Here is a 12,013-nt window from a genome sequence, read left to right as displayed (position 1 = left end):
CAATCCAACAGGGTTGAACTCCGAACCAAATATAGTTTGTTCTGAGGTATACTTACCAAACTGTCCTATTTGTGTGAAAGGAAAAGAATAAATAAATAAATAAAATGCTTATATTGCAAACCTTAAAAGCATTTTGGAGTTTTGATTTTTAGAGATCTCATTTTTTTAAAACACTACTTTAATACTTTTCATTTTTCTTCGTGTCTCTTTTTACATATTATATCATATTATCATATGTCATACTGACCTATGATTTGAATAACATTTTAGGTTTTTAGAAATCATTTTTGAAAAATTTGGGAGAGGTAACAATAAGTTAGGATTATTTATTTTTTTGGTATCTAAAACAAAGTTAGGACATTTTTTAACTCGGATATATATCTTAGAAGCTTATATTGGGAAAACCAATAGGAAGGCCTTCAAACTAAGTTAAATTCAAAAGATATCAAAAATTTCCTTCACAAACATCCGTTAAAATTGCAACCAATGAAAAGTCAAACATGTATTTAAACATTTATTCTTTGAGATATTAAGTTTCATTTAAAATGTTGACATCTTTTGACAAATAATTTTTTATAGACATATACCGAGCTTCATATCAGATTATGTCAATCATGTTAATGTCTAAGGTAGAATTTAAAGAGTATATATATAAAAAATTTATTTTACTTTATATAAAAACGTGAATAAAATTCAAATTTGTAGTTTGTTATATACGACTCTATTTAATCTCTTAGGATTATTTTAAAGAGTAATAATAATGTAATAGAAATAAGAGAGATAAGAAGGAGAAAAATATAGATATAATATATAGTATAAGGAAATAAGAAAAAAAATATGAATGAAGGAAAATATTTACTATTTAAAAAATAAATGGTAAATATTTACCGTGCAATCCCTGGACGATGCAATTGACAGAAAAAATTGACATTTTTTGAATTGTAGCTGGCATTAACATTTATATTCTACTTTTTGTTTTGGTTGCTTGCAGATCGCAAATTCTAGTAGTGGGAACATTTTTAGATTATTTCCTTCTATTGAATGTGATGGCACTGCAACCTTTGCAGGCATAGGCATTACCTAGGCTGATGATTCAATGGCACATGGATTTATATTAAAAAAAACACATATAAATTCGATTCATTAAGGTTGTATAAACCAAATTTGAATAATTGTACTTGTGATAATGAAATGATAAATCAATGGGAACCCAAATTTAAAGTTTATTAAAACAAGCTGAATTGAGGTCGTTGATAGGTATAATTAAGTTGGTACCCACAGATTTCATTGTACTAATGGAATTCTTATATTGATAATAACGTGTGTGGTTTTTAGTTTCCAACATTGGAATTTATTTATAATAACATATATTAATTGAAATATAATTTGTTACCAATCAAAAGATTATCATTACTAAATTAATAATTAAAATCAAGCTCAGCATATGCTTTCCATTGAGATAATGTTTCGGTCATTTATGTTATATAAATATTTTAAAATATCACGAGCTTTAATTATAATTGAGTTCATTCATGTACATAATTAATTGTTTAATTAATGCCAATTAAGGAATAGACGTTATCTTGTGAATATGTATCAAATTATCACATCCAAAATCCAGCTTTAAAACAAAATTTTCAATAATATACTGATAATTGTTACACGTTGACTAGAAAGATGTAATAAATTTTCACTCAGTTTGGAGAGGGAAATGGCTACAGCTTCAAATTAATTTATAATTATTAATTATTTTAAAATGAATATTCCATATTATGTCAAATTTTCAAATTCTTTTTAAAAATAAAATTTAAGTAAATTTTACTAATAGTTTCTCTGTCATACATTAAGTGTATCGTTAAAGAAACAAACATATAATTTGTTATTTAAATATTTTAATATTTAGAAAAAAAATTATTAATTATCATTTAAGTTATTAAAATTAAATTATATATTTAATGCATTAAATATATAATTTAAAAAATATTGAATTGAACTGGTTAAATTTCATCTAAAAATCAAATAAATGTGTATCTCTTTAAAAATATTAAATTGAATTGGTTAAATTTCATCCAAAAAATCAAATAAATGCGTATCTCTTTAAAAATATTGAATTCGTGTTACAAAGTCAATTTTTAACGCACATTAATTCCTGTTTAATATATACATTTATAATGTCTTGTTAAAATTTATTTAAAAACATATTTTAATTATTATCTTCATTGTTTTAAACTTAATTTTGTTATTATTATTTTAATTTCCTTTTTCTTCTTTATATACCTTTTTTCTCATATATATTTTTTACAATTCAATATACTACAACAAAGCCTAAAACTTTTTTCAGGCTCAACTAAAATTTAGAAGAGAATTGTATTTATATAATTAATTTTTATACAATCAGAGAAGAGAAGCGTGGAATCAAATGATTAATATCATAAAAAATTATTTTAAAATTTTTTGTAGAAAAAGAGTTATATAAATAATATAACTCAGCAAAGCATTCATTTATTTTACAAATTTTATTTAACTTGTTATGTTCAATACTTTTTCATTTTTTATTAATCTAACTTTTAAATTAATCATTCTCATTGAGTAAATCAAGTTTATAAAATCCTATATAATTTAAAAATCATTTAATATTTTATCAACTAATTTTATTTAAAATATAGTATATTTTGAAAACGTAAACAAATATTAATTATAAAATTACCTACATGTGATTATTTAAATTATCTAAAATGTAATAAAATTATTATTAAAATAATGTTACATATTTATGAATTAAATTTGTTATATTTACATTTTAAAAAGTTATTAAAAAATTAAATAAGTTTACTCAGTAGAGGGAGGGATCAGGGTGCTATTTTTATTATTATTATAGATAGTACGATGCCAGAATGTTTGACTGCGAACCCAGGATTTTAAAATTCCAACGGTTCAGAGGGGTAATTTTGTCAATACGGTTTGACTAAACCTAATCTTTCCATTCTTCAGAAATAATTGCAAACTTGGACTAAACAATTGCACCTTTTCTGAGTATAATCATGGCTTTGTTGTCAGAAAAAGCCACCAATAGAGGAAGAAACACAGACTTTGATTTGAAGCATAACTTTTGATTAAAGTATGACCCAGACAAAACCATTACAGCTTCCCTTCTCTTTCTTAAAATTAATTAGAAAGTATTTAGATTAATATCAAAATATATCTTAATCATCATCATTATTTACACACCAATCAAAACTTTGTTTAGACTCAAATTTGCAAGAGATCTCTTGTCCCTATACGACTCAAACTATTGAATTGAGTACAATTTTTTTTTACCTGTTTAGATAAGTTTTTTTTTATACATATTTATAAGAGAAAAATAAAAATATAAACTTTTCTTATAGATTAAAATTATTTTATGTATAATTAAAATGATCTTTTTGAAAAAGTTAAAATTATTTAGCTTTCTTAACATATTGATTTAAATTTATGTATAACTATTTTTAGTTTATGAGATAAGTTTTTTTTTCTTTTTCCCTTTCTTATCTTTTATAAATATTTGCTTAAAAAATATCTAAATGAAATCTTGATTGCATTCATTTATAAAATATTTACAAAATTTGATACATTTTTTAAAAAATTTGAGTAAATAGTTCGAAAATTTAAATGGTGATTTTATTTTTAAATTGGTAACAATTTAATTTTTATAAGAATGAAAATTCTAATGTAATATTTATTTTTTAAAAATGTGATGATTACATGTTATGTAAATTTAATGATAAATTAATCTTATAAACAGGTAAAAGATGGAGGTAGTGGTGATAGTGAGGGTGGTTGTGACAACAAGAATAACAGTGATAATAATAACCATAATGCTGATAATGATGGATGTTAATGAAGATTGGAGCAACAATAATGATAATAATAGCAATGACATCGTTGATGACAATGTAGATGGAGGTAATGGTGGTGATAGTAGCTAGCAATGACAACAATAATATGATGGTAGCAATGGGGGTAGGGGAGGTGGAGGGTGAAGGCGGAGGAAGTAGCAATGGTGGTATTAGCTAGTAATGGCAACAACATTAAAGGATGATCAAATTACTTCAATATAACTTACACACACTATTAAATTATCAGTGTATACTATATCTTTAGATAACATGCCATTTATTCAAGTAGAACTAGATTTGAATTCTCAAGTAAGAATTTTTATTTGAATCTTACGGATGAACAAACATGATCGGTTGACATCAGCTATATTTTCCATAAAAGGTCTAAGAAAGATTTATCATTAACAAAGTTATTGGATACCCCACACAAAATGCCATGGTAACAAAAAAGAAGACATAATTGAAACTTTTTTTGGAAGACACCTAGTTGAAACTTTTAAAAATAAAAGAACTTAATTGAACATTTTAATAATAAGGCAACCAAATTAAACATAAAAAATAAATTAGAGAACCAAAATAATAATTAAACAAAAAAAATCATATAACATCACCAATAGCTTTTTATATAAAATGTAATTTTGATTGATTAAACATTGAATTATAATTTTATATTACTCTAATATTTTGTCATGATGGATATTTTTATTTCTTGAGATCTAATCGATCAAGAACAAAAGTGATAATTCATTTAATAATATTTTTTATACATAATTTTTAAATGAAAGTTAAACTTTTTTTATGAACCCAAAATATCCTTTGGACCTTAAGTTAATGACTTTTTAATAGATTAATCTCTTTTAATAAATATTTTTCATATGTACAAATTATGAATTGAAATTTTGATCATATGATTAAGAATTATTGTTGTCGTTAAGAGTCACCGTTATTAGCCAGCAGTACCAAATTATATTGGTATTAAACTTAAACTTGTATGCTTAATTAAAATTTCACTTGAGTTATCAAATGTTAATTAAAAATTCTTTCAAGATACCCGTAAAAATTAGTGTCCTAAAACAACACATTGCTTATTTGTTGCTAATGCTATTTTCTTTCTCAATGCAACATCTTTTTAGTATATTTTATTATCATCCTATCAAACAAAAGGAAAAAGAAATCTACATTAGCAAGCACACATTAATTTATAACTATGCAGACGGAATTTTACACCACAGATCAAAATGAAACAAATCAAAAGTGAAGAAAAACAGATATAACTAGAAAATTCAAACCTTAAACTACAATATATCAAAGTTCTGGAAATTCCAAACATCTTATGAACTTGTAGTGTACTTCACATGAATCATGTGCAAATCACGTGACTATTAAACTTTTCCCACTTAGCTACTCGCTCATTAATTCATGGCCAATACAAATCATTTTACAACTTTTTATTCCTTACCAATAACACCAGCCATAACATCTTTTCCAGTTACTTTTTACAAGGCTGATACTGCCATTATTGGCAATTAAAAATGCATTGTTCATTAGATGTTAGTGGATTAATGTCTCCTTGCTTCCCACAAGGACATAAATAACTGTGATAATGCATGAAAAAACTTTAAAATTCTATAATATATAAAATAGGTATGAAACTACGCATATTCCCTTTTCTGTTCTCTATAAAATTCCACATGCTGCCACCTTGAACTTACAAAAAATGTATAAGTACACGTACATCAATATCCCATTGCATCATTTTCTTTGTCTATCTCTAATATGGATAACTTGTTAACAAGATGCACATGGACCTCACATTGTTTCATATTTATTTACATCTCTCCGTATCTACGTAGTATCTATTCTTTGTCCGTCCGTGTGTTCTTTATGTATAAAAAATAGTGATCGAGTTATTTTAATAAGAGTAAATCTTAATTATATAATTAATATATAAAAGATTAAAGGAATAAAAATTTCGATTTTAACAAAATTTAATAAAGTTTTTTTATTGACATAATACTATGCTGGTGATTTGTAAATAATTTTTAAGTTTAATGTTAATCAAATATATTTAAATAAAGATTAAAGAAAACAAGAAAGGTAAAAATTTTCCTTTGATTGATTTTTTTAAAATAAAATATTAATTTATTTAATATAAAAATTTAAAAGGAATATATTACAAAAAAAACTGTTGTTATTTGAAAAAAAATCAATATTTAAGTTATCTTATTCGTAAAAATCATTTAGAGGTAAATGTGTGTGTGTGTTTTTTAAAAAGTAATACCTAAATCGTTTTGATAAGAAAATCCTGAAAAAAAAAACAAAAATTTAGTAATAAAAGATTTAATATTTTACAATGTAAAAAATTTAAAAACCAAGTATTATTATTGTTCAGTACTTTATAAACCCCATTAGATCAAGGATTTGTTTTAAAATATTTAATGTTCATAGCTAACATAAGTACTTATATTATTTTAAAATAGAATAAAATTTGTAAACAAAAGCCTTTACTATATCAGATAAAAAAACAAATATTTTATACAAAATAAAAAATATTATATTAAGATCATAAATAAAATTTAATAATTTTTAAATAAGTAAAATATTAAATATTCTTCAACTAGTAACAGGCCACACTACTCAACAAAAGGTCGAAAAATAAGTGTCATATTGCTTGTGTGAATTTGGACTGGCCCTCAACGTATTAAGCTTTTGTTTTGAATTAAGTCTTAACATACAAATTCATGTAAACTATTCAAATGTATTAAGAAGATTGTGCTTAAGATATAACAGCTCAACAGTTGTCCATATCCCTATGAGCTCTGTTTGTGAGAATAACCGAGTCTCCATTATCTTCCATGTGTATGTAAATAGAATAATTATTAATGTTTTAATAATATTAAATTAAGAAAAAAATATATATATATATATATATATATATGTATTAAGAGATTAAATATTTTTTATATTTATTTTAAAAATATTAGGAAAATTTATAAAAGATTGATAAAAGACAATATCATTAAAGATTGAATAAATACCATAGTGCTACAACTTGAAAAATTCTGCACTTTGACGGTGCCCATTGGGTTGATTTTTCTGTACTATATTTTCTCTTAACTTTTTCTATGGTATCCCATGTTGATTGGGTGACGTATCCTGATTAGATTAGGGTGTGCTATTTCCAAGGGTAGATTTTCTTTAGTAAGATATTTATTTGAATGTTGTAGGAAAAGAGTACTCTGGCTCTTTGTTATTGATTAGATTAGGGGTGTCCTATTTCTAAGGGTAAATTTACTTGTAATTACTAAATTAAAACAAATTGAAGCTATCAAGACTAACTTGGAGTGGAGTCTAGATGTACATTGACATCAACCAAAGATAAATATTGCTTGAGTTATCTTTCTCAAGCCTAAATTTCTAATAAGTTCAAGAAAACATATCCTTTACATAGTATATCGTAAACAAAATATATTCTTAGCGCGCATATATATATATATATATATATATATATATATATATATATATATATATATATATATATATATATATATATATATATATATATATATATATATATTATCATACGAAAATATACATTTTGATCGATCTTAAAATATTTTAAATTTAAATTTAAATTTTATTTAATCATAAAATCTTTAAGAACTTATCAAATAGAAAATTAAATATTTTAAAGATTTAATTTATAATATGATTTTTGTACAAACAAGAGGTAGATGACCTATTTTTAGGGTAAAATAATATCTTCAATTGCATCTCCATATATAATATTTACTATTACTTTTAATATATAAACTCTTATGAGCCAATTATGTAAGAATCTTATTAAATAAGTTCTTTTGTAAAAAAAAAAAAAAATTCTTACAAGGAATTTCTTCTGTAAGAGTTTACGAAAGAACTTCTTTCGTAAGATTTTTACGAAAGAGGTTCTTCCGTAAAAAAAAATTCTTATAGAAGAACTTTTTCTGTAAGATTTTTATGGAAGAAATTCTTCCATGAGTTACGGAACTCTTATGAAAAAAATTATTCTGTAAGAGTGAAGGGTAAAATTGGAAAAATGGAAAAATGTTTGGTGCACTAGCAATATTGCTGGGTGCACCTAGCAACACCCTAATTAAAATTGTTTATTCTTTTGGTTATTTTATTATAAAGAAGATATAATTGGAAGATAAACAATGGTAGATAATTATAAGGGTACTACTTTCTGCACCCTTTTTTTTAATGTACCTTATTTCTATGTTTTTGTACTTTTCCCCTAAAAATTCTTAAAACTTAGTTTTGGAATGTATTTTTTAATATATTTAATACACTGCAGAAACTAATTTCTGGAACATCTACTAATTGATGAAGTTCTTTCAATGTTTATAAATTCCGAATATTAGTTTTTTAAAAATTGTATTTTTGAAACAGACTGGAAGGAGGAGCAGACGAGGCCCAACCCTTTTCAGTTTTTTTTTCTCTCATAAAATTTGATGTATAATATCAATCATTAAGATAAATGTGTATGTCAAAATTTACGAATAAAACAGTAATCTTTGATATGAATATCATAAATCAATTTGATTTTATATTATAAAAAAGAACCTTAATTTTTTTTTATTTTAACAGCCATCAATTAATTCAATCGTTTTTACGAGATCAATTAATTTAATTCTTTATTATTTTAATAACCATGATATTATTAGTAAATTTGATTTTCAACTAAAAAAAAAATTTATTCTAAATATTGAAAACTGTGAATTAATGTCATCCCGTTTGACTAACTAATTTCATCTCGTCTGCTCCCCCTTCCAGTTTCAAAAATCCCTAATAATATACACTAACATCAAAGATTAAATTGACTACAATTGTGTAAAGTCACAAATTATATTCTCATTTTTGCAATATTAAGAACCAAATTTACCAACAGCATCAACTTAATTTTCATAATGTCAAGCACAAAGTTGATCTATGGTACCAATTTTGAAGGACCAAATTCATAATTTTCTCTAATATTTATCCAGTTACAGCCTTTCTTATAGTTTTCTAGATCTGTCTGTCCATGCTTACAGAACAGGAAGAAGAGTCCTCAAGGTTCAGCTTTAATAACTTACCAGGCACAATATTGATTTGAATCTTCAACATAATGTTAAACAATTCATTTTCAATAAAACTCAATCCATGGTCGCTAGAAAACTAATCTTGTATCAGATATTCTAATAAAGTTTTGTCTAATTGGTCCTCTTGTTCTCTCATTTAGCCATATCAGCAACCTTCTAATCATGGATCCATCCATGACCTTGGCAATGAAGATCCGAATATTTGGTGGAGCAATGTTTTCTCTCTTTTGCCTAGCTTGTTTACGCCATAGCCTCGAAAAACTCCTAATTTCAATGCTTCTCTTCCTTCTTCCACCGCACTTTTCCTCACAGCTTTCAATAAAGATGAACCATGAGGAATTTCACTTTTTTCAGCTTTTCCCGTTTCGTGTGCCATCTTGTCTGTTTCTGCCCCTACTTTCTCTTCAGGTTGATGACTCTTGGCTCCATTCGCGTTGGCGCCTGCACGATCATCACGATCACTATTTCCCCACCATTTATTTGATGTGGTCGATAGGCCTTCTGATGGAAATCCACACTTGAATTCATCCATTGTTGATATTGCTTTGGTCAACCCAGAGTTGACCACATTCTGTGTACGCCCACTTTCAATGTTCTTGTTTCCATGCTGATGTGAATTCTGAAGCACTGTAACACCTTGTGCTTTGGCCCTCTCATCATTTGTTTGTTGTAAGACACTGCAGTCAAACAACAAGTTAACATAGACTAATTATAATGGATAATAAAAAAGGTTAGAAAGTCTACACCTATTATTAGTCTATGCAGCATCTACATGGAAGTTTCTGCTGAATACACTACCAAGTTTTCATATCCGTGCCATTCAGATAAAAGTTTCATTTTTGTTTCACAATATTGTTAAACCTTGGGAAACCTCAAGAGAAATCTTAAGAACTAATTTGATTTCAAAGTTCAATATTAAACAATGCTTCTGAGGGAATTTGAACTAGGTAACTTCTCCATATACGGAGATTACTTGCCACAACCCAAGCTACAATGAGTAGTTGAATAATTTTGCATTGTTAAATTTTGTAAGGATATGATGACTTCACAATCACACAATACAACAGGAACAATGAAAATAGCAAAGAAGAATAACATATGAATAATTAGAAATACATATTCCCTTCTCATAATACATGAAAGTAATGAAACCGTTAGCAATGAGAAAGAAGTATACGAACAAAGCATAGGATAACCCAAAAAAGTGAAAAGAAAAAGGACAGCCAAGAAAACACATCAGGTAAGCAAAGCTTTCCAAGCTCTCCACTTATGCAACAAAGAAAGCTATCCATAGTTACCATTATCTGAACTGAGAACCAGAAAGAAGGCAATAAGACCACTTTAGCTCATTAAAGAGGCAACCACAAGAAATAACCGTTTCTATTATTCTCCAACCATAGTACAATAGACATTAGGTAACATCATATACAACATATGAAAAAGTGCTCCTCTCTGGACAAATCCTACATTTACCAAAAGCACCAAAGAAGTCTACTCTTTCAAATAAATAGTTTTAGTGAGTGTAAAAACAAAAGGCTGTTGATTTAAAGAATCATACAGACACATAACATAAATAATGAACTGAATGTGTAGCATATCATGACCATATTTTTTTTTTCCAGACAACTTCTAACAAAATACAATTTTTGAGGAACGAACCTCATACACACATTTGGACTGAAATGTCTAGGTGTACATAAGAAGGTTGAAATATGAAAACAAATTCTAGAATATAATTGTTATGAAACAGACATCCCTATGAGCTATGATAAAGGGATATCAGTATAGTATTTCAGAAAATAGGAGCTGATTGATGATGAAAAAACTGGCTTCAACAAAATAGTAAAAACCAATGGAAATAACAAACTTTGCTAGACTTTAAAACTTACCTTTTGTTGTTGCCACTTATCAAAACCATTGTCACGATGAAGTTCTGTTATTAACACAACACTTAAAACCCCACCTGCACCATAAAGTTTGATAAACCATAAATTCTAAATGATACTCTAAAACACTATAAACAAACAAACTTGTCAAAACTATAGCATGTGCTAGTTTTCAAAATCTTGTTGGTGCACATAGACACAACAATATATCAACTATCAAATGCCTATGTATGAGTATGACCAACACTTAAGTACATGCTTTTGTTAAGCTGTTTAGGAAAACACCATAATCAGGTGTGAGAAGAGAAAACAACGGACATAGATAGAGTGATGAACATCATCTGTTCAGAAGTGACCACAAAGATAAGAACACAACCTGCTACATAAGTAGCTTCACTACAAAGTCTTCGCCCAGAAGGAAATAATAACCCATGCTTATTTCAAATTTTCACCACTCCCTTCCCTATCAAAGAAATACATTCATAAAATTTACAAAATTTCACCTTTTGATTCTTAGATTCTCTTCCCAGCTTTTCTATTGCTAATGCCAAACACGGTCTTTGCTTCATCCCTCCCCCCCCCCCCCCCCGTTGTCAAACAAGCTAAAATGTTGGAAGATTACATAACAATTACCAATAGAAAGAACAAAAGGGAACAACAAAATAAAATAAAAATAAAATTTTGCTGGTTCTTCTTCCTCACAGGTTTGGTGATTTAGGGATTCTTTTTGGTTGTTTAAAAAAATAAAAAAAATTAAACATTAAAACAAAAAAGAAAATAAAAACATAATGAAAGGGGGGGGAAATAGGTAACTAAAAATGTGGGTAGAAAGAAAAAGAATTCCAAAGAAACACCCAGAAGCAGAAACTTAGAATTTCGTGCTATGATCTAAAAAAGGCATTTTTAAGCGAATCGAAGGGTTTTGCGGGTTACCTAAGACAGAGTGAGCGCTTTATAGATATCAACTTCCAGTTTCAGACACTTTCAGCTTCAACTTTGAACAATTGCGTTTTAGTGTGTGAAACCGAACTGAACTCAAGTCTGAACCAATTCAAGTACGGATATGTTTGCTTGTGTTGTCCTATGGACGATAATGGAATTTACGATATTGACCTTGAGGTATATATATATATAT

General features: G+C 26.7%; 1 protein-coding gene across 2 annotated transcripts; it reads right to left on the bottom strand.

Annotated features, from left to right (window-relative positions):
* Positions 1 to 8,847: 8,847 nt before the first annotated feature.
* Positions 8,848 to 11,959, bottom strand: LOC100305825 (uncharacterized). Of its 2 annotated transcripts, none has more exons than NM_001250305.2 (3): positions 11,812 to 11,959; positions 10,882 to 10,955; positions 8,848 to 9,669 (listed from the first exon to the last, which is right to left on the bottom strand). In NM_001250305.2, the coding sequence occupies exons 2-3, from the start codon at positions 10,908 to 10,910 to the stop codon at positions 9,153 to 9,155; spliced, it is 546 nt and encodes a 181-aa protein (NP_001237234.2). In that variant the 5' UTR covers positions 10,911 to 10,955; positions 11,812 to 11,959; the 3' UTR covers positions 8,848 to 9,152. The 2 variants fall into 2 exon arrangements, with proteins under 2 accessions (NP_001237234.2, XP_014633803.1); XM_014778317.3 differs by lacking the exon at positions 11,812 to 11,959 and adding an exon at positions 11,382 to 11,452 and having other exon boundaries at positions 8,854 to 9,669.
* Between the last annotated feature and the right edge of the window lie 54 nt (positions 11,960 to 12,013).

Source organism: Glycine max, chromosome 8 (genome assembly GCF_000004515.6).
Source record: "Glycine max cultivar Williams 82 chromosome 8, Glycine_max_v4.0, whole genome shotgun sequence".
NCBI lineage: Eukaryota > Viridiplantae > Streptophyta > Magnoliopsida > Fabales > Fabaceae > Glycine > Glycine max.
This window is presented reverse-complemented; position numbering and strand designations above follow the sequence as displayed.

What these genes read in the sequence shown, in the direction of transcription:
- LOC100305825 (NM_001250305.2), bottom strand. Translation starts at nt 10,910, where the DNA reads ATGGTTTTGATAAGTGGCAACAACAAAAG. An exon ending in ATAAGTGGCAACAACAAAAG is followed by an intron (nt 9,670 to 10,881) that starts GTAAGTTTTAAA and finishes GTTTGACTGCAG; the next exon opens with TGTCTTACAACAAACAAATG.